At 31.5% G+C, this 27,936-nt stretch overlaps 1 protein-coding gene across 1 annotated transcript; it reads left to right on the top strand.

Moving 5' to 3' along the window:
• Nucleotides 1-27,936, top strand: LOC142324411 (UDP-glycosyltransferase UGT5-like). Its single transcript, XM_075365241.1, has 7 exons — nt 1-96; nt 7,738-7,914; nt 11,261-11,451; nt 15,476-15,938; nt 19,715-19,943; nt 24,668-24,887; nt 27,637-27,936. Exons 1-7 carry the CDS (start codon nt 94-96, stop codon nt 27,920-27,922), a joined length of 1,569 nt encoding a protein of 522 aa, XP_075221356.1. The 5' UTR covers nt 1-93; the 3' UTR covers nt 27,923-27,936.

The raw sequence follows: 27,936 nt of genomic DNA, 5'->3' as shown, positions 1-27,936 counted from the left end.
TTTATTATTTATTATATTATAGTTAAACTGTTCAGAATTGGTTGACTCGTTAATGTGGTAACATCTACACAAAAAAAGAATCTTCTTCTAAAGATGGTATGTACAATCACATCACTCTTTTTATTGCTGTATTACTAATTTAAAATAAATTATGAAGTATTCTTTTATTTATATTTAATGACATTTTACATAAAATTGTCAAAATACACAAAAATACTGTATAATTTACATTTTTTTTTAATGCCTTTAAAAAGCTATCAGGTAAACATTTCTTTATAATTTTATCCGTTTAATAATAATAATAATTATATTCATACTTATTTAACTTTACTGAAAAGCATATTCATTCAAGCATAAGATACTAATGTATATTTATATCCATCGTTCATGTTGATCAATCAAAAATGAAGAAACCTATTATTTCATAAATTTAAGAAATAAAATGTTGTTAATTTATTAAACAAAGAAAAATTAATTAAAATTTAATTAATTTTATAAAACAAATCTATTTTTTCTTGTGTGGTCCAGCACGGTTGATGAATGTTATCAAACATTAATTTATTTCACACAAGTTCTAAAATGCTTAATTTTATTATTTTTTCTTTTACTAAATATTTTCATGTAAATTGAAATGAAGTTTAAAGAGCCTTTATAATGTTTTATTTGTAGTTTTTAATATTAAAAAAAATTTATTTAAGATATTTCATTAATAACAATTATTTTTATGTGGGAGTGTATATATTTGTCAAATATATTTTTATATAACTATACTTGTACTTTATGGGAGATTACCAATCAAAAATGGAAAAAAAATATTGAGATATTAAAAAAAGTTTTTTTAAATCGTAATAATAAGTTGTATAAAAATAATTATATGTTTAAAAAAATATTTGATTTTGTAGATTTTGAAAATGTTATCTTCGCTTAAATTATGTCCAAATGATAAACAACACAGTATAAATATCAATAAAGTGTCGCAGAGGGGAAATCATATGTTGCATCAAATATGCTCATCTGCAAGCTGAAGTAATAAAAAAAATTAAACAAGTATTTAAAGAACTGACAAATCCTACACCTCTTATGAAAATGTTTGCGTGGTGAAAACTAAAATAATTACTATTGATGGATCTGGGTATCCAAATTTTTTTGCTTTATAGAAATGAAACAGCCATCAGATTTCAAAACAAATTGCATATCCTTTAGATTATTTTATGCCGCTTTGATAATATTGAACGATTTATTTTTTACCAATTTCTTAACACGTGCCAAAATGGTGGGAATGAAAAAATGTGCTGTTTTATTAAGTTTCTCTTGTGTAAAAAATGATTTTATTTTTTAAAATCGGTTCACAAATAGCCGAGATATGGCGGAAAATTGATCTAATTTTTGTCTGTTTTCATGTCCTCCACCTTTACGTCCAATTCGACTAAATATTAATTAATTTTATTTATTGTTAATTCTAGTATTGTAAATTAGTATCAGATAAAGTTATAATTTTCTCACAATAATAGACCTAATAACTATGACAAAATTACATCAGTTTTCTCCCATAACTCAATTATTTGTGAACCGATTTCAAAAAATAAAATGTCAATTTGTTCAAAATAAAGGCTTAATATTTTATCAAATAACATAAATTTTAATAAAACTAATATTTATGGAGGTATAACGGATTGAAAAATAAATTTACCCACCATTTTGTAATTTGCGAAGATGTTTATGTCCTGCAAAATAAAAATAATAGCAAATTTTAAAACTTTATTACCAAGATGCGTACCAAATATTAATGTTATTCAACTCTCAAAACTTCAGATATAAATTTTATATATAAAAATAACAAAATGGTGGGCAGAGGGAAAACGAAGGAGAAATTGCAATTTTTCCTAAGGAAGTATAGCCAGCCCACCACTTTAGAAATACTTTGTATATATATATATATATATATTATATACACTTAATATATAATGATATAATACACATTTTTTGTTTTGCCTTCAGTCATTTGACTGGTTTGATACAGCTCTCCAAGATTCCCTATCTAGGCTAGTCGTTTCATTTCGTATACCCCCTCATCCTACATCCCTAACAATTTGTTTTACATATTCCAAACATTGTCTGCCTACACAATTTTTTTCCTTCTACCTGTCTCTCCAATATTAAAGCGACTATTCCAGGACGCCTTAATATGTGGCCTATAAGTCTGTCTCTTTTAGCTATATTTTTCCAAATGCTTCTTTCTTCATCTAATTTCCGCAACACACCTCTTCATTTGTCACTTTATTCACCCATCTGATTTTGAACATTCTTCTATAGCACCACATTTCAAAAAATTCTAATCTTTTCTTCTAAGATACTCCGATCGTCCAAGTTTCACTTCCATATAAAGCGACGCTCCAAACATATACTTTCAAAAATCTTTTCCTGACATTTAAATTAAATTTTGATGTAAACAAATTGTATTTCTGACTGAAGGCTCGTTTCGCCTGTGCTATTTGGCATTTTATATCGCTCCTGCTTCGTCCATCTTTAGTAATTCTACTTCCCAAATAACAAAATTCTTTTACCTCCATAATCTTTTCTCCTCCTATTTTCACATTCAGTGGTCCATCTTTGTTATTTCTACTAAATTTCATTACTTTCGTTTTGTTCTTGTTTAATTTCATGCGGTATTTCTTGCATAGGACTTCATTCATATCATTCATTGTTTCTTCTAAATCCTTTTTACTCTCAGCTAGAATTACTATATCATCAGCAAATCGTAGCATCTTTATCTTTTCACCTTGTACTGTTACTCCGAATCTAAATCTCTCTATATATAATATATATGAAGTATATATATATATTTAATTTTTTTCTGGATTTGTTATCTGCCGTAATTTTGCGCCAATCACTTTCAAATTGATTTATAAAATATAACAACCCAAGATCTCGATCAAGTTAATAGGCAAAATCGAACCATGGAAGTGGAAATCGGGGTGCTTTTTCGAAAAAAAAAATATAGCTATAACTTTTTTATTAAGTAAAATATCGAATTCGTTTAAAGTTCCTACTACTTTTTGGATAAGGGCCTAAAACCTATATAAGTAAAGTTTTTTAATATCACCAACCACTGACCCAGGTGTGGAAAAATGGGGTTTTGAAGACAAAAAATCATACTTCCCTTTACAGGCACAGTATTGTATCGGTTTAGAGTGGTTGTTAGTCCTCTAAACATTACCTAAATCTTTTGTCTGAAACAATTTTTGATATGACCGGGTTGGTCTTATTATGGTAACCGGGTTGGTTACACCAAGAGATGACAAAAATGTCGCTGGAATTGTAAGAAGATGGGGGTTGTCATATGCTAAACATATGAAAATATTTTTTACATGAAACCATTGTCGTATTGAGTAAATTTGATGTTTTTCTTAACTTTAAGGTGGAAATCTTTTTTATCCCCTACTTAGCCATCTGAAATCTACCTCCACCATCTGGCGTGCTGAAAGGGATTTTTTTTAGAGTGACTTGAATACAACAATCTTGTGTTTAGTGGCACAGAATTTGTCACTGACCATGGCAGCAGTGTTTCCAAGTGTAACTAACTAATGGTGTAACTTGGTGTAATAATGTTTACTCCAATCTTTTAATAGAAAACCAATACCAAAATAATATCTTACTTATCTTGTTATTAGTAATTTTTATTTCCTAACGAGCACGTTGCAATCTGTTCAACTAGTTCACTAGTTGAACAGCAACCATCCCCTACGGCCCAAAGAGATGATGATATGTGTGACATGTAAATGAGGTGTAGTTTTGTACAGGCTCAGGCCAACCATTCATGAGACGTGTAGTTAGTTGATCCCCAACCACCAAAGTACACCAGCATCCACTGTCTAGTATTCAAATCCATATAAAAGCAACTAACTTTTTCTAGGATTTCAACCTCAGATCTGTATACCTGAGATTGAACAAGACTACACTTCATTCATGCATATCATCCTCATTCATCCTCTGAAGTAACACCTTATGATGGTTTCAGAGACTAAACAGACAAAGAGAGGGTTTGAACCTCAGAACCTTCAACTTTGAAAGTCAGTTGTTAACTGATTTTTCGATGACAAGTTAACCACAAGTCTAGCCTGGTGAGTTATTAGTAATTTTTGAATCAATAATTTATGATATTGACTCATACATACCATGTGGAATAATATGTTATTTGTCATTAAGTCCAATATTTATTCGCATATCAACCAATACAAAATGTTATGTGTTCAAGAGAGACAATTGGAATCTGCAATGAAACGAATTAAAGTGGAAACTTTTCACTTGTTATGGCAAATACAATGTGCCGTTGCAGTAAACGTATTAATTAAACCTAAAGAATAGCTTCTCTAAAATTGTTATGTTGTGTTACAAACAGGTAGATAAAAATGAAAAAAATTATTCCATTATATGATGTACAATAAAACTTAAAATAGAATGTAATGGATTTCAATGCAGATATTCCTGAAAACATAGTTTAAGTTACAAAATAACGTTGAATAATTTTATTTCATTTTTAAAATATTATTCTTTTTCTATAATGTAATGGAAACTTAATAATTAAATAAAATAATAAAAGTTATTCATTACTAGTAAGCTATTTTTTTTTTTTTTTTTTTTTTTTTTTTTTTTTTTATTAATATTGTTCACTCAGTCTGGGTCTTTCTAGCTAGTAAGTACAGTTTTGTACTACCATTATATTACAATATAAAATGAATTTTTAAAATTTATGAGCTATACAAATCAAATAACAACTCAAAAATTTTAAAGTTACTGATTGGAAGTTTTTAAGTGATAAGATTAATAAAACAAGCTAACTTATACAAAAATTTGAAAGTGATTCCATCACATTTTAATATGGGAAATATATAAGTGAGTGAATTAGTTAAATATTTTATAGCCAAGCATGAATCTCTTCTGATATTTATTATACACTACCCTAGTACAGCCAAGTTTCATTGATTTTTCCACCTTAATAAACTGCACTTAAGTCATTTTTTTCCCAAGTTACTTTTAAATATCAATAATCATAAAATTTTTATACAAATTAAAATTCTAATCTTTTAAAAAACATAAAATTTATTTAAATTTTAAAGGTATTCATTTATTAATTTGTAAAACAAATTACATAAAAAAAAAATAAAAGTCATTCCGTTCAAGGTTACAAAATAAACATCACTCTATCCTTTTATCAAACACTGTTATTAAAAAGTAAGTCACTCATTAAAATTAACCAAGGCCATAACAGTGTGTGAATTGCTATTTCAGTATTCACAACTAGCTTCATTATTTATATTTTATTTTAATAATAATAAATAGCAATAAAAATGATAGAAATAGCAATCAAAATACCAACTAGAAGAAAAAGAAAGAAACTACATGAAATTATATTTGCATGGTCCTTGAAGGCCTATCTACGGAGAAAAAAAGAAGCAATTTATTTATATATTAAAATTTATTAAATTTACTTTTATTAATTAAGAATTCTTTGTTATTATAAGTAATAAATTATTAACATTTCTGTGATGAAATTCATCATTATTAACCAGTGGACCATTTATTAAGTGCAAAACTATTAAGTAGCAGTTGAAATATAAATCTGTAAAATGAATAGTAATTTGTATGAATTTTGGGGGTTATTCATTTTATCTCCTCCAGTGGTGATGCTTCACTACACATCTGTGGGACATGGTTTTCTTTTTTGTCGTAGAAGGGGTTAATGACCATAGCAGTCGATGCCCCTGAAGCTTCAAAAAAATAAATAAATAAAACAAATAAACTCACAATAATAATCAGAATAATAACAATAATGGTAACAGTAAACAATAATAAATAAATAATAATCGCAGTAATCACAACCACAACAACAATAATAATAAACAGTTATTATATATAAAACAGAATTTAAAGTAATCGACAAAATTTATTTACAGGTAGATAAATAATGAAAAGAGTGATAATAATGAATTCAGTCCCATTGACAAAAGACATTAGTATGACTGCTAATCTTAACACATTTAACCACTAGTCTTGTATTAACAACAATAGTACAATAGATAAGTATAAAGTTCTTTCACTGTAAATAAAACTACCCTAACAATTTATGAATGAAATTTATTACATTATAGTCATTTAAAAAAAAAAGGTCACTTAAATTTATCACTTATAGTCTAACAGTAACTCATTGAACCATTTCTTGTTTTCATGTACTGTCCACACTGGAATTACTTGTGACATTACCTTAATCGTGTTGAATGTTTAAGTACTAGAAATTTGCTCCTTCACTGACCTCCTTGTAGAATACCCTTGCTTCAAACGCACATAATCACTCCTTACTTAGAACTCTCTTGCAGAACTCTATTGTAGCACTGTTTGCAGACTCTCCTTGCAGACTGATCATCAACTGGTCTTCCTGGAGTATTTATACTCCTACCCTCTTTACCTGCAGGACTGGACCCAACTCAAAGCGTGAGAATGATCATCCGCCCGCACATTTTCCCATGAGATTTCAACCCTGGTCTGGTAACCCCTTTTTATTGAATAAAATATGTTTAGGTGTGTCAGTGAGCAGTATTACAAAGGAGATTGTTAAACAGATCTGTTAGCTATACTAAAAGCATTTCTTTTAGCTCCTTTCTGGATTCCTTTCATTTTTGTATTTTCTACTACTTTCTTCTTAATTGGCAGGAATTCGTCACTCAGGTCCATTATACTGGTCTTGTTACAATGTGTAATGAAAATTTTTTTTTTTAGAATAAGGGGCTTTCTATCAACTATAGAAAATTAAAACATTAAACATTGGTTTATTAATGTCACTTTTCAAAATCAAATGATCATCTTTACAGTTAACCTTAGCATATAAAAAGCAGAGGACCAGATTAAAATTGTGAGGATCATCAGATGGAGCAATACATATGGGAAATCCCACAAAATAAAATATGTTTAGTTTAAACTAAAATTAACTTTTTCTATGGAGTGAAACATCACACAAAGTTCTTTTGTACTTTCTATGCTCAATGATTTTTTTACATTTAATTGTATCAATCTTATGCAAGAAAGCTGTTGAACAGTAACTTTTTTTGAGGAATATGATTTTCCATATGCTTGTAAATAAATTCACCAAAACAAGAAGCAACTACACTAATATCTGGAGAAGAAAAAACTATATTCCAATCCTGTTAACCAACAGATTCATAAAGACCAGAATAGTAATCTTGATGAAAATTTAAAAATAAGCCTCTCAGAATTTGAAGAAAATGCTTCTTCAGCTCTTATGTAAAAATTGGAGGATCATGAGTGCATCAGGAGGCACAAGGTGATCATTCATCAGGGTAACATCAACCTTGATACCAGAAAATGCAATATCAAGGAATATTTCTACCACTCTTGGAAAAATGATGATTAAATTGTCTTATAAATACTATATAATAATAATAATAATATGAAAGGTAGGTTTTAATCTCAACAGTACTAACATCAACAGAAGGATAAGCTGTTACTAGCCCAAATAATAGTCTATAGAATTTTTCAGTTACATCCTTTCCCTTCTTAGAAATATATGTTACCATTACTTTATTAAACTGAAATATTAATGTATATTTTTAAATTAGCTCTCTGATAGCTGAATTACTTAACATTTAAACATTTTTTTGTAAAGACTATAACACAAAAGTAATGTGATTTAATTTTTTGTGTATTGTTTATTTATATTTTCAGAATTCACTAACAATTATTGGTGCGCTATCATATTTAATAACATGCTGCAATGCTGCCAAAATATTGGGTATTTTCCCAACACCATCGTACAGTCACCAGCAGCCGATGCTAGCATTAAGTCATGCTTTAGCTAAGAAAGGACATAATCTTATTGTGATTACACCAAACCCTAGTCAGGTAATTTGTTACAAGTTGTATTTTCTGAATACATATTTTTTCAGTTTGTTTCTTATATTTTTTATTTATTTGTATTATTATTTTTTCTTTTAATTTTAATATTAATCTTCAGTATCTTCTGATGATAATCATCTAATGATTGGACAGATGGTCACTGGTTAGAATGCTGGCTTTTAGATCATTTGGTATCAAGTAAATCCCTGATGAGGGTTTTCCATCTATTGTTTCAATCATCTTAATCTTTCATCAAGTATGTTTGCATCATGTTCTTACCATCTCATGGTATTATTATTAAAATAAATAAAATAGTTGATGTTTAATAGTCAGTTTTGTAAATCTATACTATTATATAAAAAAGAAGAGGATTTTTTTTGTTAAGGATAAGCAAAAAAATACTCAATCAATTAAAAACTTTTACCCATGTTTTTTGGGAAAACTTAGAAGGTTTTTACACATATTTCATCTTGAAAAATGTCGAAGAACCAGCCAATCAATTGCTTTCAAATTTTCAGGATACATTGTACTACTATACCATGGAAGATTTTAAACCACAGATGGAGGCTTAAAAGCCTAGCTCCCTCGAAGGTTATAAAATTAAAACCTGGTCGGACCATCTAGCCAGAAGCTGGATCTCAGGGCTCAGGTCAGCCCAGGTAAATGGTGGAGCCAACTCAGGAACTCCTTGGAGCCCTCTGGGGCCACAGGGCCTAACCCAGGGCCGCAGAGCTCGCTTCGCTTGCCATAGGTTGGAAGGTTAAAATATTAAAAATATTCATTATTTCTTCTCACCCAAGGTAGGTGAAGTCGTAAATTAAAGATATTTATTAAAGGGAAAAAAGAATAATCCTTTTACTTCTTTATTATTATTCTGTGTGTTGCAATTTAGTTTTTTTTTAGATTTCTATAAAGCCTGAATATTTCAATTGTTATTTATAAGTATTATTCTCACAATCATGAGAATAATGAACAGTGCAATGGTCCAGGGGACGGTGCCCTCTGAGTAGATAGGAATGGCGACCGAAGCGAGCTCTGTGAGTATCCAAGGTATAATTCAATGAGATGTACCAAGTGTTTCAGAATAATCTTATATATATAAAAATGAATGTTTGTCTGTTTGTCACGTATGCGTTTCTATTCTATTCATCCGATTACCATGGGAAACTTTCGTGAATTGTGTGCACGTCCGTGAAGGTTTCTGAATTAGTTTGGATCCGCTAGGTGGCGTGGGGTAGAGATATTTCAAAAATTGTATTTGTTGTCCGATTTTGCTCATATTCAGAGTATAAATTAGTTACGTGAAAAGAAATATTTTTGCAAAAAAGGGAAGAAGGGAAAGAGGGGAAAAAGTTAAGGTTAAATTTTGAGATGTTCCATAATGTTCATTTTTTAAATGTTTTTTCAAACTTTCATTCGTGTTCGTTTAATCTATATACATATTCAAATCTAGCAATAGCGAAGCATTGTTAGTTAGCTTCGCATTAGCTAGTTAGGTTATAAATGAAGCTGCTTTCTGTATTACCCAGGATCCTAACCTATTTATATAAAATTGGCTTTTGAAAGATAATAAATTAAATTTAGGAAAAATGAAACTATAATAACCCCGGACATTGATGTACATTTTTGTGTGCTATCAAGAGAAGAGACTGTCTAAGGCACTTTCAATCAGCACAAATTGAAACTAAATATTAAATAAGTAAGGTTCTATATAATATAATTTCAATGAATAACGTTTGTTTAAAATTTATATCAACCTAATGATTTAAAATGAATTTAATTAAATTATTTATTTATTAAATTTTAAATGAAATTTCGATTTTTCATGAAGGTAACATAAGTTGGGGTACTCAGTTTTAACATTTTTTTCTGTTTTATTTTTTTGGGTGGATGTTTTGGATTGTTTAATGCACAGAAATTTGATATGCAGATAGAAGAAATTAATTTAAAATATTGTAACAAGACCGGTATAACGGATCTGAGTAACGGATTCCTACCAATTAAGAAGAAAGTAGTAGAAAATGTTACAATGGGAGAAATCCGGAAAGGGGCTAAAAGGTACCCTTTTAGTAAAGGTAACAGGTTCGTTTAAGAGTTATCTTTTGAAATACTGCCCACTGAGACACAAACAATTGTTGCTCTGTGATAAGAGGATCCAGGCTAGGAATGCATGGGAATGAAAGGGCTCGGTCGATCGTTCTCACGCTCAACTGGGGTATGGTCTGGCAGGTGAAGAAGGTAGGAGTATAAATACTCCGGGGAAGACCAGTAAAAAATCAGTTTCACGAGGAGAGTCTGCGATCAGTTCTTCGAATCAGTCTACACGAGACGTTACGATGTTAGTCTGCGAGATATCAGTCAGTAATAGTATTTGGCGAGGAGGTTGAGTGAAGAAGCGAATTTCTAGGGAGTAAAAGGTTCGACGCAATTAGGGTGACGTTATAAGTAATACATGAAAACAAGAGATGGTTAGGTGACTTACTGTAAGACTTTAAGTGAAAGAGATAATGTACTAAATTTAATTCTTAAATTATTAGAGTAGTTTTATTTGTGAACAGCAAAGGTATTTGCAGTAAAAGAACTTTATACTTGTCATATCTACTGTACTATTATTGTTAATATAAATGGTCATGCTAATGTCTTTTATCAATGGGACTGGATTATGATTTTCATTATTTATCTACCTGTGAATAAATACTGACGATTTCTTTAAATTCTGTTTTTTATGTGATCTCTGTTTATTGTTATTATTGACATTTATGATTATTTGTTTGTTATTGACATTTAATATTATTATTGTTTACTGCTGACATTATTGTCAATATTCTAATTATTATTGTGAGATGTTTTTTTATTATTGTAATTACTATAATTTTTTAATTGTTTTATTATTGTCATTTACTATTATTATTACCATTTTCGTTATTAATATTAATGATTTGTCTTATTTTACTTAATGTTTTTAAGACAGTAAATTCTAATTATATAAATATTTTCATTTGTCAATCTGTCAATATCCTGATCGAGACGCGAACAAGCGACAGTCTTGTTAAGATAAGAAAATCTATATCTAAAATTATAATAGCAAAACCTAAAGGAACCAATAAATTTTATCAGTAGACTTGATAAATTTGATATTGTTTTTATGATATACTCGTACATTTCCTTTTATCTTAATTTAGTTAAAATGCTGTTTAGTTAATATGTTGAAAAGTAATGATAAGAAATGTCCTTAAAATATTCTTTCAAAAAGATAAGTTCTTTCAATCAATATATGACCTATTGATGTGATTACTTTGTTTCTGTGTGTATGACCACTTATCATCAACTAAACAATTTTTTTCTCTCTTAGGAACCAATGAAAAATCATCGTGATATTGATATAAGTTATGCTTATAAAGAATGGCAGCGAGTTCAAGCAATGAATCAAATCTCACTTCAAGTTCGTATCAGTCCTTCAAAATTAATTGCAGACGCGTATAACTTTGTAAATTTTTTTACTTCACTTGTTTTTGGTTCTCCAGCTGTTCAAGATTTGATGAGGTTTGTATGAATAGTATTTAATTACTGCAAAATTAATTTCTTATTAGATTAAGATAAAATAAATGATCGAAATTCTACATTAAGATTCTGGGTTTCAGTCTTCACATACTTCAAAATTAATTTGTTACCATGAAAACATAAGTTTTTAGTAATTGGACATCTTCCTGTAGTTGGTCAAAGGGAATAACTAAAATAATAATGACAAAATATAAAAATATTTTCTTAAGTATTTTTATCTATTATACTATATTATCTACAAGTTTATTAAGTACTGTAATTACAAAAAAAAAACAAAAAAAAAACAACAGATTGTATCTATAACCATAAAAATGTTTGATAAAAATCTTCTGCTGATTTATATGTAAAAAAAATTAATATAGACCACCGATAGTACTGATAACAGATAGTAAATTATATAAAATATTAATCAAAATAACCTGATGATGCGTGTTTTTGTGAATATGGTTTGACTTTACATAAAAATCTTTCTCTTTTTTAAAGGCAATTGAAAAGAAATTAGTAGCATGGTTTTGCAATTTCAAGGTCAAACGTCACGTGAGTGTCATTCTGTGAATTCTTACACAGTATTGCATGTTTATTAAAAATTGATTGATGAAAAATGATGGTTATTAGTAAAAAAATTATAGATAAACCTTAATTAAGTGATACTTTTAGTACCACGGAAAAAACTGTCATTTTGAGCAGTTGTGCTTAACAGATTTTCTAAGCTTGATGAAACCTTTTTTTTTGCCCACCCCAGGACGGTTTAGCACTACGGTCAAGCATTACTCGGCTCGAGGGGGTATCCTTTTGACTCTAATGGGCCTCCCCACCTACCGGCTGTACATCCGGCATGGCAGTTCAGCCCACCGGTTTTGGATCTTTTTTCCTCACATCTTGCCTGCCTTTAACCAATGCGGCAGGGGTGGCCCGGCTCAGCTATGCTGTTCCGGGGCCCCCACCCCACGCCCGGGACTAGGCCTTTTTTTATTTTTACCCGGGGAATTGGGAGTCCCCGTGGGTCCTCACCACCGCCCATCCCTCCAAACAAGAACGAACGTCGGCTCAGCAGAGAGCTGTCCCTCCTCCCCAGGTCTTATGAGCCCAATAGTACACCTGAATGGGGTGTTTCTTTGCCCTTCATTTTTAGTACCACAATGATGAAATTCTCCATCATTTTCCAACTTTCTGCATCCCTGAGCATGAATTCAAATGGGCCATCATACTGATTCTCATACCTTCGACATTAATGTTAATTCGTCTTATCTTCCGTTTTTCAACGATCGCCACCACCTGGGTCTTTTACGGCGCTAATTCTAGACCTTTCGATTTTAGCCAGGCGCTCACCCGTCTTATTGATGTATTAGCTTTCTCTTCAACATCATCTTCTGTAGATCCAGTTATTAACATAGATAAATCATCAGCATATGCAACTAATGAAAATTCTTCTTGAAACCTTAGTCTCAGCAGCCCGTCAAAAGAGATGTTCCACAGCAGAGGGGTTAATGCAGATCCCTGCGCAATACCACTCTGCATGAAAAATCTCACTTCACCTTCTTCAGTATTGGCAATGAGTTCTCTCCCGTCTAGAAAGTCTGCAATTGTTGCTCTTAAGTAGTCGCTAATTCCTTTTTTCTGCAGCTCTTCCATAACTACTGTCCATGGTACGCTACCAAAAGCGTTTTTTACGTCTAGGAGAACCAGAAGTGGGATCTTATTGGTCCTCCGAGTGTCCTTCGTGTATGTATCAGCCCATTCAACTACTTTCCTGAGCGTGTCAACAGTGGATTTCCCTTTAATGAAGCCAAATTATGACTGAGAGAGTCACAATTTTTTTTCTCCTCCTTTTCTTCTTTCCGGTACCAATATTCTAGTACATAAATCAATTTTTCCCCAGTCTCAATCCTGAGCACAGAACATCAGCTTATTCGCTTTTGCGTTCCTCAATCTATAAAGTACCTTCATGACCTGCTGTACTAGATCTTCATTTCTTTCATCAAACAGTACTACATAGACTGTGAATTTTTCGGCGTGTTCGTCATCTGGGTAGAAGACTTCTGTATTTCTTGAGTCTTTAAAGATTGTTCCACTCGGTACTTCTCTATTCCTGGCGCTAGATTTCTTATCATATCAGCATACGAGCTCTTCTTCTATTGAGTCTTGGAAACTATAAACACTAGCGTTCTCTTCACTCCCCGCAGGGTTACTTTAGAGAACTCAACCTCCTGATACAGATCTTTCTGCCAGCGATATCCGATAATTCCTGCAAATTTTTCTCTATCGCCCTTCGTGCGAATCTTCTCAGAAATCGTCCCCATCTTTTCTCTCATCAGTCTGTGTTGCCATACTCGTTGTCATCTTTGGAACCACTACCTCATAAATAGATTTCATCACCGTCTCCATGTCTCGGGCCTTATACAGGATCTTTTATACACATATTTTGATCTCTTTCTTGGTGTTTATATTTCGTTATACGAGTATGTTCATTTTATGAATTTCCTCCATCACATGGTCCATATCTGTTCCATCTGTCACATTCCCATCGCTGTTTTCTTCTATTACCTCACACATCCTTTTTTGTACCCGGTCCGTCACCTCTTCCAATTTTTCTACCGCTTCTAAATTTGCACCCTCTTTCTGTAGAGATGGTCCTACTTCTGGCAGACTACTACTACGTCGGGCTTGTCTTCTATCGTCTCGTTGCGATGGTGACCTAGAGTCCTCCTAGCCCGAAATGGTGTATCTTCCATACTTACTCGAAAACCAAAGACGCTATCGAACTCTTGACGACGGATTCTTGACGTGCGGTCAATTTCGCGTTCTTAGACACCCCACTCAATATTTCGATGGGGGTCCGTGGGGTTTTGGGGGAAGGTAAAATGTATAATGCTAAAAAACAAGTCAAAAATGTTTTTGGGATGTCAAAATTTTTTTGGGGGACCAAAAATGTATCCCCTCAAATAAGGGTTCAAAAAATTTCACAAATTCGGGGTGTAAAAGGGGTCAGTGGGTCGAGAGGACCCGGTTCGCGTAAAACTGGGGGGGGGGATTTGGGGTTATGTAGAGGGAAAGGGGTGATATAACAAAAAAGGAGTTCCCCTAATAATTGATCTGAGTTCTTGTTTACTTCCTTGATCGACTTGCAGTAACATGTACAGTGAGAAGACAGTCTACTATGGACCTTATTGCCTGAGGAAATAATATAGAAGTTATAAAACGTTAAATAAAAAGTAAGTCTGTTGACCAAAAAATCTTAAAACACATAATCCATGCCTGTAATAATTTCACAAAACTTTGCTAATCATCCAAACTGTAAAAATCAGCAAAAAACCAACCAAAACTAGAAAAAAACTCAGCAATAGAAGTACATGTCTACTCGCTAGAAGATCCTCCTTCGATTAACCTTGATGAAACCCAAATAATTTTACTTCTCAGGATAAGTTTTTTTTAAAACGAATAAGAAACTAAAATAAAATGTATTTAAAAAATCGGTTTTTAATTATAAAAATTAAATGATAATAAATGTTTAAACAAATCTATAAAAAAAAGAAGAAAGTATGCTTGTACTAAATTAAAAATTTTTTAAAGATATTTTAAATTCCTGGGGAAAGTGAAGAATTTGCTACTTTTCATTCATGACATAGGTTTACTGTTCATAATAAATTTGTGAAAATACACTAATATGCTTTTAAAAATTTAATAGAAGTATATAATAATTTACACATTATGACAATAACAATTTAGACATGATATAATAATTATAGGTAAAAACAAGAAAAATAATATGTATAAAATTAAAAAAATAATAATAATTAAAAGCGATAAATTTATTTTTTGAAATTTAATAATTTTGAGGTCCTCTGAGTCCAATATTACTAAAATCTTAAAATAATGTAGTCGTAGAGAGCACTTGTCTAATAAACTAATCTACATAAGCAAATATGTATTCACAAATATTTGACAATAATTTTTTTAAAAACATCTTTTGTTACAATTCTAATTTAATTATTTTCTTCTTTTTCAGGGAATTGAATGGTACAAAAATTGACTTAATATTATATGAGTCATTATGTTATTCAAGTTTGTTAGGATTTAAAGAAATAACTGGTGATCCACCAGTTGTAGGGTTATTAACTCTGCATCCTTTCATGGCGAATGAATTACCTCAAGGAAATCCGGTATTCCCGTCATATGTACCATTAGTTTTTTCATCAAGCTGTGATAAAATGACATTTTGGGAACGTATATATAATTTATACTTAAACATTTATTCTCAATACATTATGGAATATTCTCTAAAACCGCTGCAAGAAAGTTATTTAAGAAAATATTTTAATAATGTTAAACATACAGCTGAAGAACTAGAATATAATAAAAGTTTATTAATCATTAGTGCGGATCTTTCAACCGGTTATCCGAGACCTGTACAACCAAATACAATTTATGTTGGACCAATGCATATTGTTAAACCAAAACCATTACCATTAGTAAGTAATGTGTATTATTGCAGTGAATGATTTTAAAAAAAATATATGTATAGGAAATAGAATATTGTTATTTTACATGTAAGTGGTAGTTAAACCTGTGTAATTAATTCAGCTTGGATTGTGTGGAGATGAAACACAGTATTTTATAGTAATTCTTTAAATTTCTGTGGTTGTTAAAGTATAGGGGAAGATATAGGATTGTTATGAAGTCCGCATGGATTAGACCATGGTCTTCCTCCATGAAAATCCTGTTATAAAAACAATGATTTGGGTATAGAATAAATAAAAGATAAACATTTAATTAAAATGTAATAATTAATTTAGAATTATTAAGTTGATAAATTTATATCAAAAGATTTAATCTCTAATATGAATAGAGCCCTAATTCTAAAGGCTTTAATTTGGTTTATTATAACTTGTGTCCAGTGTTTCACTCTGAATTATTATTTTCATAATGTTTTAAATGGAAATGAAAGCAAATCTCAAACCATTAATTATTTGCTTTATTATTTTTTAAGATGATTTTATCAAATATAGATATGTGGAGTGCACTCTGTTGGTGTCATTATTAATTCAGTGATCTAAACTGAAGATTTTAAGTATTAAACAACTCACTTTCAAAGTACTTCAGATAGCCCATACTGCAAGTATCCCACAAAAGTTGCTACTGTTTATCACTATCACTGTTTAGCACTAGGTTGATCGCAACCAACATTTACTTATTACCCCCTTAATAAGTGTGCACTCCAATTCGACCAATTGCCATGCTAAAGTTAGTAAATCATGCTCGTGCATCTAGGACAGCGGACCTGGGGACAATATCGAACGAATTTTTAATATCAAGTAGGGCGATTAAAGGAATCTTCCTGGTCCGCCAAATACCGGCCGCCATGTTCCGAGCCCATGTTAAAACGTCGGAGATCGCATCCACCGTGGATCGTAACTCAAATTGCCTCAGCGAAAATCCGCCACTAGCTTCTACTGCTGCTCGGACTCTCTCCGTTATTAAGGTTTTGGTAAAGCTTTCCAATGGTATTTAGCAGGCAAATCGGTCTGAATGTCTCAGTGTTCTTTTTAGGAATTATAACTAAACGTGCCATCTTCCACGGTTTCGGGAACCGGCAATCAATAAGAACACTATTTAAAGTATCTAGAATTTTTCTGGGGCATTTTGCAAATAGCGCTATCAGGAAGTTCCCCAGGGCGCCGTCGGGGCTCGGACACTTTTATTGGCATTGATCTAACTTTTATTGACCACTGCCAGTCTAAGTTGTTTAGTCGTGAATCGTTCTTCGTGTATGCAGTCGAATTGCGGGATCTCTTCTTCAGTTAAGATGAAAAAGTCCCGGACGGCGCCGATTACACGCAATAGAGGTAATGGCGAAAGCCGATGACCAAACTTTTTCAATACAAGTCTGAAAGCTCACTTTTCATATATTTGCTAAAATCGCTAGGCGCACCTCGTCAACTGCTAAAAATATATATGACATCCATATATTAAAATTTATTTCTTTTAGACAGCAATTCGCTGTCACGCCTAGGTCGCTGAATGCCAGCAAGTACCTGTCCACCATATTAAAGCGCTTGGAGCCTTAATTGTCTGGCGGTCAGCCATATATATCTCTAGGTTAGCTTCCCACAGCAGTGCGGTAGGGGGCATTGTGATCACCGTTTCGCTCCGGTACTGGCCCGGCTCGAAAAAAAATACCAAATACCTCGCATCCCAAATATCTCGGCCCCCCGACCTATTCGCAATCTTCACATGACTGCCCGAACTTTCACCACTAAATCGATTGGGAGAGCCTTTCCCAATACGGCGATAGCCTCGTAAGAGGTTGTTTTAAAAGCACCAGTGCATAGAACTAAGGCTCTGCGCTGAGCACTCCTTAAATTTTGAACAAGTGCTCTATTCATATCCAACCTATGCGAGAAAACTCGGTACACCATGTACATTTGACGGCCAGACAACCCATAGTCTTTCCGAGCAATCCTCCTAAGTTTGTGAATCACTGAGACGGCGTCCGCCGCTACTACTTGCCTAATGTGTTTGCTAAACAGCAACTTCTCATCAAACAAAACTCTCACTCGGCTGATTACACAGAGTTTATGCTTAACGTGGGGGTTCTGAGTGTACGATAATTTGTCTGCACCCTTAAGAAGCATATATTTCGTCTTGGGGACAGAAATCTTTAAATTTTGCATGTCCATTCAGCCCTCTGCGGTTGACAAAGCCGTATGAGCTTGATATTCTAGCTGCCGTCGTCAGCTAGAAGATCGAGCTCATACGGCTTTGTCCACTAACTAATAGGAGACAGTCATCGGCGAAAGCCTGGGCCGTGACCCCTTCTGGGAATGTCAATCGCAGAAATCCGTTCAGGACCAGGTTCCACAGCAAGGACCGAGAACGGAACCCTGCGGGCTTCCCTGGTCACGAATTTTTCCACAACTAGATCCGAATCTTTAAACAGAGCCGTGCGGTTAGACAAGTAGTCACGTACTACGGCCTATAGGGCTACGGGAACATTGCGGCGTTCCAACTCATAGAGGACAGAACTCCAACACAAGGAAAAAATCTAATGAGCCTTTTTTCTTTATACTTGTATAATATATAATCCTGAAGATTAATGTCAGTAGCCATGCCCCAGTTTATAAAAAAGATACAAAAAAATTAGTATGGAACTGTGTGTTTCACAGTTCCAGTGGAGTGGTGTTTGGCTGTTGTGCACATAGGAAGCTGCACGCGAGGCTGCGAGGGAGAGAGCACTGTCGCTCCCGCAGTGCCGACCCTGGCGTGCTGGTGGACGATAGTTTATTTTTACTCCGCGTGTGTGTGGAACGCTCCTTGTTCGTTCCGTTTTCTAGTTTAGTCTGTGGAAGGAATAAGAAAGCGGTTTAGTTGTTTTTTCAGCAGTGATCAGAAGAAAGCGGAAAGCAAGGGTTCTTTGGCTGCCAAATCTGTCCAAAAACACGCTGGAAGGGTGAAACAGAGGGTAATTAGTAAAAACTAATTATGTATATGCTTCTGTGTACATAGAAATTTAAATTAAGCACCATTGTACTGTAGTGATTTTAAGTGGACTAAAAAATATTATCTGTATTGGAATTTATTATTTATTTGGTTAACTGAATATGGTTTTTAAGCACAATGTACTTAAAATTAGAATGAATGTTTTTTTGTACAAGTATAAAATTAGATTATTATCCTGCTTCCAGCTATACTATTTGATTCATTTTTTTAGATTCTTTTTTTTTTTTAGTCAACTTTAACCATGGCCTTGAAAAGGCCCAGAAAAAATTTTCTGGAGCAACACCCCCATTAATTTTAGCTACCTAGAGCCACTGCTCTAGGTGAGATAATTGAATGGAGATTGAAAAGTACGATAGATTTTCTGCATAAGTCATATCTTGAAAAATATGGTTATTAGTCATGCATACTATGTTTTCACACCTAAAATAACTCTTTTCTAAGTATCATGTTAGAAAATAAGAGAGTATAATGTAATGATAAAACTAATGTTCAATCCATATTTAATAGAACACTTCTCATAGATCATTAAAGTTAAACAATACTGAGCTCAGACTCCATTGCATTAGTCTATACATCAACTGTCAGTAAGAATATGAATATACCGAATGATGGTTACTTGCTTACTGCAATTACCACAGTAAACTTGATTGCCATAAATCCAACATATATTCATATCAATTGATTGCAGATATAAAATTAACAAGTGATTTTATTATGTATTAGTCCTGTGTATGATTTATCACAATAGGATCTTCAGCAATGGATGGATGAAGCTGAGGATGGTGTAATATATTTTAGTCTTGGTAGCAACATGAAAGGTACTTCAGTACCTGAAGAGAAAAGAGCAGCATTTATTGAAGCATTTAAAAAATTTCCAAAGACAAGAGTATTATGGAAATGGGAAGCAGATATAGAACTACCTGGGAAACCTGAAAATGTTCTGTCTAGAAAGTGGTTACCACAACAATCCATTTTAGGTACATTATTTTATTACTTACTGATAAAAAAGCAATGCACTTATATATTAAGTTCAGTTAAAATTAAGTACTAAGTTCTATTAAATGAATTTGTAAGTAATACTATGAAGGAAATATTACCAACAAACAGAAACAGTCAATTAAATACTGCTTGTATTTTTAAATACAAGCAGTATTTAGTTAGAGGCAGTAGTTAGTGGTTAGCAGTATTTTAGTTAGTAATCCACCGGGTTGGTCTAGTGGTGAACGTGTCTTCCCAAATCAGCTGATTTGGACGAGAGTTCCAGCGTTCAAGTCCTAGTAAAGCCAGTTATTTTTACATGGATTTGAATGCTAGATCGTGGATACCGGTGTTCTTTGGTGGTTGGGTATCAATTAACCACACATATCAGAATTGGTCGAACAGAGAATGTACAAGACTACACTTCATTTACATTCATACATATCATCCTCATTCATCCTCTGAAGTATTATCTAAAAATGGTTGTTACCGGAGGCTAAACAGGAAAAAGAAAGTATTTTAGTTAGTGGCTTAGGTTTAAAAATTCATTATAATTAATATACCCCACTAATATACAAAGATTTTGTATTAAAAAGAGTGCTTTTTTTAAAAATAATGAATGAATATGTAGGTTATTTACCGTAGGCGAGTCATTCAAGTTTATTAAATTTATTGTTTAATTACATAACGTATATAAAAAAAACGAATAAGACATTTAAATTTATACAGAACGTGATTGTAATAGATTATAGATAATTTAAAAATAAAAAAACATACAGAGTGAACATAAATTATTCAGCGCAATTTTACTTTGAATGAACACGGCAGCACGATGTAACGACATGATGATCGTCAGTTAAGCAATGGTTACTGAGCTGGAGAAGCAATGTGCGTACTGTGATTTCAAGAAAGTGGATTTGTTATTACTGCTCGTAGACGTTTTCATTTTAGAGTACGGCCGTGATCCTCCTAATAATCTCTGTTAAATATTGGTATCACCAGTTTAACAACACAGGAAATGTAGTGTACAAAAAAGGTTGTTGGAAGACCTCGTCTCCGAGGAAGTTGTGCATCGAGTAAGAGTAATTTTGCTGAGAAGCTCAGTAAATCGACTCGTAGTGCGAGTTTGGAACTGGTGATACTCAATCGACAATCGTGTTGGTTCTACACAGCGCCTAAAACTTCATGCATACAAAATTCATTTAGTTATGCAACTGAAGATGCCGTTAAATCAAACCGTTATAATTTTGTCGTGAACATTCTTAATGAAGCGAAAATAATGGGCTGTTAAAATATGTAATCTTCTGTGACGAAACTAACTTATAAGTTTCTGGTCACGTTAACTGTCGGATTTGGGGTAGCGAGAATCCTCATTCAGTTTGACAAACACATGGTGATAGTCCAAAAATTAACATTTGATGTGTGTTTACTACTTATGGATGATCGAACCATACTTCTTCGTCGATGCAACCGTTACTAGCGCTAGTTATCTAGACGTTTCACAGGAGTATGCTGTAGTACAAATTGTACATCGACAACCGCAACGTTTACTTCCAACAAGATGGCGCAGCACCACATTGGGATTTACATGTTGTTCGGGAATAATATCATGAATGATTTCCTCAACGTTGAATAGACCAAATCCCTGGCTACCTCGATCCCTGACGTTACCAGCTCGATTTCTTAATTTGCGGGTTTGTAAAAGACGAGGGGTGCGCAACGAAGGTTGAACATCAATGAACTAAAAAGAAGAATTGAACATGTAATTAATCGAATATCTTCAGATATTCTATGTAATGTGTGGCGTGAATTTGAATATCGTATAGACATTTTACGAGCCCCAAAAGGTGCTTTTGTGGAATTTTTTTGAAGTTCATAAGTACTATAAATAAAACTGTTTGAAATGCCCTGTTCAACAATAAAACATGTATATATGAGTATTGCTTTGTTATATTTTTATTAACACCTAAAATGCGCTGAATAATTTACGATCACTCTGTATTTTCTAAATTTTTATTTATTTGGCTGTGTAATAAATATTCACAATATAGAAAAAGAACCAACTTAACAGTCATTCAAAAAAATAATAAATCTGAAATTTTTCTTTGTTTTCACTTTACTGACACAAGCTGTTATTAGTCTGAAACAAGTCATTGCAGTTTCAGTATTATTTTAAGTTAAAAAAATTGCTAATAGTTGACTGGATTTAATATTTGTAAACATTTCCATTCAGGTGCCAATTTTTTTCTCTTTAAGTATCATTTATGTCCGTTTTTTAACTAGTTTATTAACTGAACAAAATTGGGTTCTGTTTATTAACTCGATCCTTTGGCACTTTTATACATTTATCATCAAATGTTTTTTCTAATTTTTATGAAATTTTGCAATAAGATACTTTGCTATTAGTCAGAATGACTAATAATATATTGTTATATAATAACAGTAAATAACAATGAAGGATTGGGCAGTGGAAGGGAAATTTCAATCTTCAAATCTCCGATAGCTAAAGGTTGAACGTTTGGAGACCAAATGTTCAGTCTTCCATCTTGTTCTTATGTAACCTATTTCTGATGTGACGTATTATTTCCAGCTTGTCTATGAGTGGCTTAGATATTTTTGTCCACCTTCTAATTTTTCAGTCTGAGACCAATCAAATACTCAATGCCTTTCTCAGTACCAGTATTAAATACTTATTTTGCTTTGCTGAAAGACTTATTCTTTAGTAAGTCTTTCTAGGATACCATTTTGCAAAAAAAACTGAAAATACAAAAAACCATTAATGTAGTGAAAGTTTCCTTAACAGTCTTTGGTAAGTGAGGTCTAATATCCCTTGAAAGAGTGCTTATAATACTGTTAAAGCTGTAAGATTATATTTAGTACTGGCCTAATCTTTTACAGTTACGACTGAAATTTTGTATTTTTTTATAATTTTCACAACATTATTTGAATATTATTGCAGAGCTAAGCTTGTTAAATTCAGTACAAACTGAATGAGATCATACAAATATTTGTTTTTAATATAAAAGGGAATGATGCTTCTATGTTACATCACATGGCCTCAACAATGATTTTGCTTAACCTTTCACAATTATGGTTGAAATTTACATTTGATATTATATTTCAATTTTCACTTGGCTGTAGAATTTAGTTTGTTAAATTCAGTAAAAATTAATGAAGACAAATGTTCATACAGATATACAGATATATTTATTCTTAATATAAAAGTGAGTGAACACTTCTATGCTACACTACATGGCCTGCTAAAATGATTCTTTGCTGTCATTGCAATAAAGTAAGTAGTTAGTAAATAAGAACAACTTGTCTGATGGAAATTAATTGATTTAAAAACATTAAAATAACTCGCGGAAACATAACTTGTGCTAAATAAGTTGTAGTAAGTTAGTCACATTATTTATCTATTATAAATGAATGACACCGATTCCATAAAATAATTTTGTGAAAAAATATAATTTTATCAAAATTTTAATGAAAATTACAGTCAGAAATGTAATTATTTAAATTATAATGTAGCTTTATAGGGCTGAATATTATTTTGACAGGCTTGACATACTAATATGTATATCTATAACATGATTAAATGAAGACAGAAGAAAACTACTTCAGTTCTCATTTTGCTTGATAAGTCTGGATTGGGATCTCAGTTTTAGAATAACAATCCCATTTTCAGAAACGGTTATTGATTTATTTCAGATCGTCTATAGTTACAGTAACTAACACATTACATGAATCAAAAACAAATTATAATGGTGGCCTTAAGAACTAATAGGAATTTAAATACTTTTTGTTAACGTCATGCAAAATATTATTTTGCATGACCCTTCATACATTTATTGGATAAAGGTGATGGTGCTGAAGTAGAAGCTGTATCAATTAGATGAATTGATGAGTATCAATTCACATTTAAGAAAAAGTGTCAATCAGTGTGATGGCCCCAAATATATTCATTAATAATGACAAAATGAATAGTTCTAAAATCAGCATAAAACATCTTGGTAACTAGAACATAAAATATCTGATACAGCATAAAATCACTTTTCACTAAATTTCTGTCTCAAGAAGAAGCTATACATAATAATTTTTTGTGTGCATTTTGAAATATACTGTCAACTTATAAAAAAAAGAAAAAAAAGGCATGTAATGTTGATGTAAAGTTTTCTGCCTACTGTAGTACAATGGCTTTTTGTACAGAAATTGTTACCATTCGAGAGGTTTTGATTAGGTTTACACCAGACTCTCCATCTAGACTTTGCACTAATGATGACTATGTTACTTATAAAGTTGAAAGAACAATTGACTGGATAAATTTTTATTGTGATAACAGGGTGTTTTCAAACCTATGGACCTTTAATTTTTAAATATCGCTTGTATTTTAAGAATGAAGTTGAGAAGATGAAATGCAGATGAAAACATACCAAAAATTAGTTGACACAACCAAAACCTAAACTGCGTGAAATGTACAAAGTAGAACTTAATTTAACAAATATTTAGACTACCACACACTCAAACCAGCAAGTTCTAATTAATTTTGTTGTATACTCATATTTATATAGTATTATATATAAAATTATTTAATAATACATTTTTGCGTATAGTATATTTTATAATTTTATTTACAGCCTGATGAAAACTAAAAAAAAATTAGTTTATTGGATTCTGTTATTTGGTTCTTATCAATTTTTTTTTTTGTGTGAATGTATTACAGCTCATCCAAAACTGCGATTATTTATAAGTCAGGTTGGTATTCAAAGTTTTGAAGAGGCCACATACAATGGTATACCAATCCTTGCCATTCCAATGTTTGCTGATCAAGACTTTCATGCCAGAAAAATTGTAGAATCTGGTGCTGGACTCAGTTTGGAATTTGGTGATATAGCATTTGAAAACGTTTATGAAAAATTGAAAGCACTTCTTACAAATCGAAGGTTGTTTGATTATTTAATTTATAATAATTTTTTATTTATGATACAATAATGATGTATAATCAATATTCTTCCAAATTAAATTACTTTAGTAACATGAGAATCCCCCCCCCCCCCCACCAATTTCAATGATACTTAATTTAGCAGGAAAAACTATTACAGAGGTAAAAAAATATACAGAGTTTATTGTTATAACAGGATGGATTTTATTTTGATATAATTTATATTATTTTGTTCTTAGTAATCCCATAATATAAACAAAAAAGTATTTAACTTAAAACAATATAATTTATTTGAAAAACAATATGCAGTTAGATAACAATTACTATAATATGTCCTTGTGTGAACTACTTAACAGTAGTAAAAACAACAGGATAATTTTTCATTCAAAAAGATTATTTTAAAATAACTAGTATGGTAACTACTCCAAAGAGGTAAAACAACTGCAACTACCGCATAATTACATTCACTACAGGTTCTGTTGTGGTGATCATAAAACAACTGTATGTCTTCACTGTAGAAGAATTGTACTGTACATCTCTTGTACCAAAGCAAGACATTTTAATAGATGAGGATTTTTGTTTGTAAATATCAATTTACCCATTACATTATAAATATAAATGTTTTTTATTGATGTTCACATTTTCTTACCAAGTTTAAAAAAGGTCATTCTGATTAAAATACAAATTATCTTTAAAATGGTTGAAAAATGAAAAAACTGATGGAGAGATGTCCAAATCTGGTGAAAAAAATTTTATTACTTGCAGTTAATAGGGGATATTTTTAGAATGTTTGATATATTTCATATGGTTTTAAAGAGTAGTGAAGTTGAAATGTAGACAAAAGATCTTTTTTAAATTTTTTCTGAAGAAGAATTCAGTAAAGGTATAAAATTTCAGTGTTTAACAGAGAGGTACTGGAGACTAAAATAAGACCACCTGCAATCTTTACAGTTATTATAAAGAAAGATATAAAAGTTCATTAGAAAAAATTTAGTGTAACTACTACAGTTTTGCTTTTGACTGTCAATAATATATTAGGAAAGAAGAAAATCAGATGGTGCATTAAAACTTCTAAACAAAATGTATGTTTGAAACAACTAAGTTTCTTATTCTGTTTTTATGTCCGCTCGTACTCTCAAAAACATCTTAGTTCCAGAAACAGTCATGCCCTAATATGTTTTATAATAATAAAATAGTGATACGAATAAAAGTTAGAGTTAGCTTATGCACTAGCCTTACTAGCCAAATATTTACTTTATCCATTTAATATAACTAAATTATTTTTGCTTTATGATTCCAGTTATCAAAATATTTACATTATGTATTTAAAAATCACATGTTTGTGAAGAGAATTATCATTATGAATAGTATCACAACAATAATATGGAATTTAATCTTAAATCCTGGTTTGGAGTGGGGATTCAACATTAAATTGAAAGAAACTTGTTTCAACCAAAAGAAGTGTAGTCTCAGAAGGATTTATTGAAAAATGGAGTTTATAGTGGCAAGGTTTTACAGTACTTTATTTTTGTATTGGATTTAATTAAACAGCATATAAAAGGAAAACTATTATCTTTACCTTGTTGAGGCTTAGACTTTCATAATTCTTTCTTGCAGCGGAAGCTCAAGGGAGAAATTGCCAACCAACTATCTAAGGCTGATTAGATTATTGGATCTGGATATTCTTGTTAAGCACTGTGATACGTAGGAGATATTAAGGGTTACAATGACCAGTGATTAACTTTATGATCATCCTTATATGTATCCTGTTCATGTTAGGAGTTTGTCATCATAAACTTTATTTAGATAGACATAATATATTATTGGTAACCAGTGTGCTAATTTTCAAGGCAGTTTGACAAACAACTTTATTTGTTATTTATATGAGATCAGAAATGGAATGACTAAGCAGCCCAATAGGACTATTTAAATCAATAGGGTGAAAACCTACTGTGCCCTTCCTTTTTCTACCAGGAGCAAAGTTTATAGATTCTAACTGAAGCAACTAAAAGGCAAAAAAATTATGTATTTCTCAGATGAAAAGTAGATTAATCTGATGGTTATGTCAATAAAAGAGAGAGTAATAAACATATTAAATATTTTATAATATTTAACAAATTTAGATATATTAAAATTAAAATTATACATATTAAAATTAATATGTATGGACTACTATACATTCTCTATCCATTTTTATGTCTAAGTAGGTTTCAAAAATAACATTACAGATTCAGAGGGATGATGAATTACAGAGGTGTATTGATTAAAAAATGATAAATGAGAAAGGTGTTACCTTAATTTTAATTTTATATATATATATTTATATATATATAAACTGATTAAAGTACAGAGAGTATCATAAAAAAACATAGATACATAATAATTCTAGCTGTTGTCTGAAAGAAGAAGCATTGTCACTGCTAATAGTAAAGGGAAGCAGATACTGTACCATAATATACGAGCATTCACCAAGAAGACAATCACTTTGTAGCATGTGTTTAGAGTTGAAATTCCTTCTCTCATCCTGTCAATTTAGTATGTCAATTGAGCTTTATAAACTTTGATGAGTAATATTTATTTGTTGTACTGTGCAGTACAGTAAGAATATAAATCAATATTGCTTAAATTGCTACAATTTTGTTATTGATATAAAATGTTTAAATTCTGTAGTTATGGTATATGGACTGATTTATGTAAACAAATTAATCTAAGTTATGATTTTAATAATTTTCTTATTTTTTAAATTTCAGCTACAAAGAAGGTATGATGCGATTATCATCAATAACTAAAGATAAACCGATGTCTCCTGTTGACACTGCAGTTTGGTGGGTGGAATATGTATTAAGGCATAAAGGTGCTTCACATCTGAGACCAGCTGTTTTAGATTTAACTTGGTACCAGTACTTTATGATAGACATTTTAATTTTTGTTTTAGTTATTTCATTTATAATTGTTTATCTACTTAATTTTATTTATAAGAAAATAGTTAAAGGTAATATTAATATCAGTTATTACAACAATAAAAAAAGTGAATAAATAGATCTCGTTAT

Source organism: Lycorma delicatula, chromosome 5 (assembly GCF_047948215.1).
Source record: "Lycorma delicatula isolate Av1 chromosome 5, ASM4794821v1, whole genome shotgun sequence".
Classification (NCBI taxonomy): domain Eukaryota; kingdom Metazoa; phylum Arthropoda; class Insecta; order Hemiptera; family Fulgoridae; genus Lycorma; species Lycorma delicatula.
Note: the sequence above shows the minus strand (reverse complement) of the source record. Positions and strands in the feature narration are given on the sequence as shown.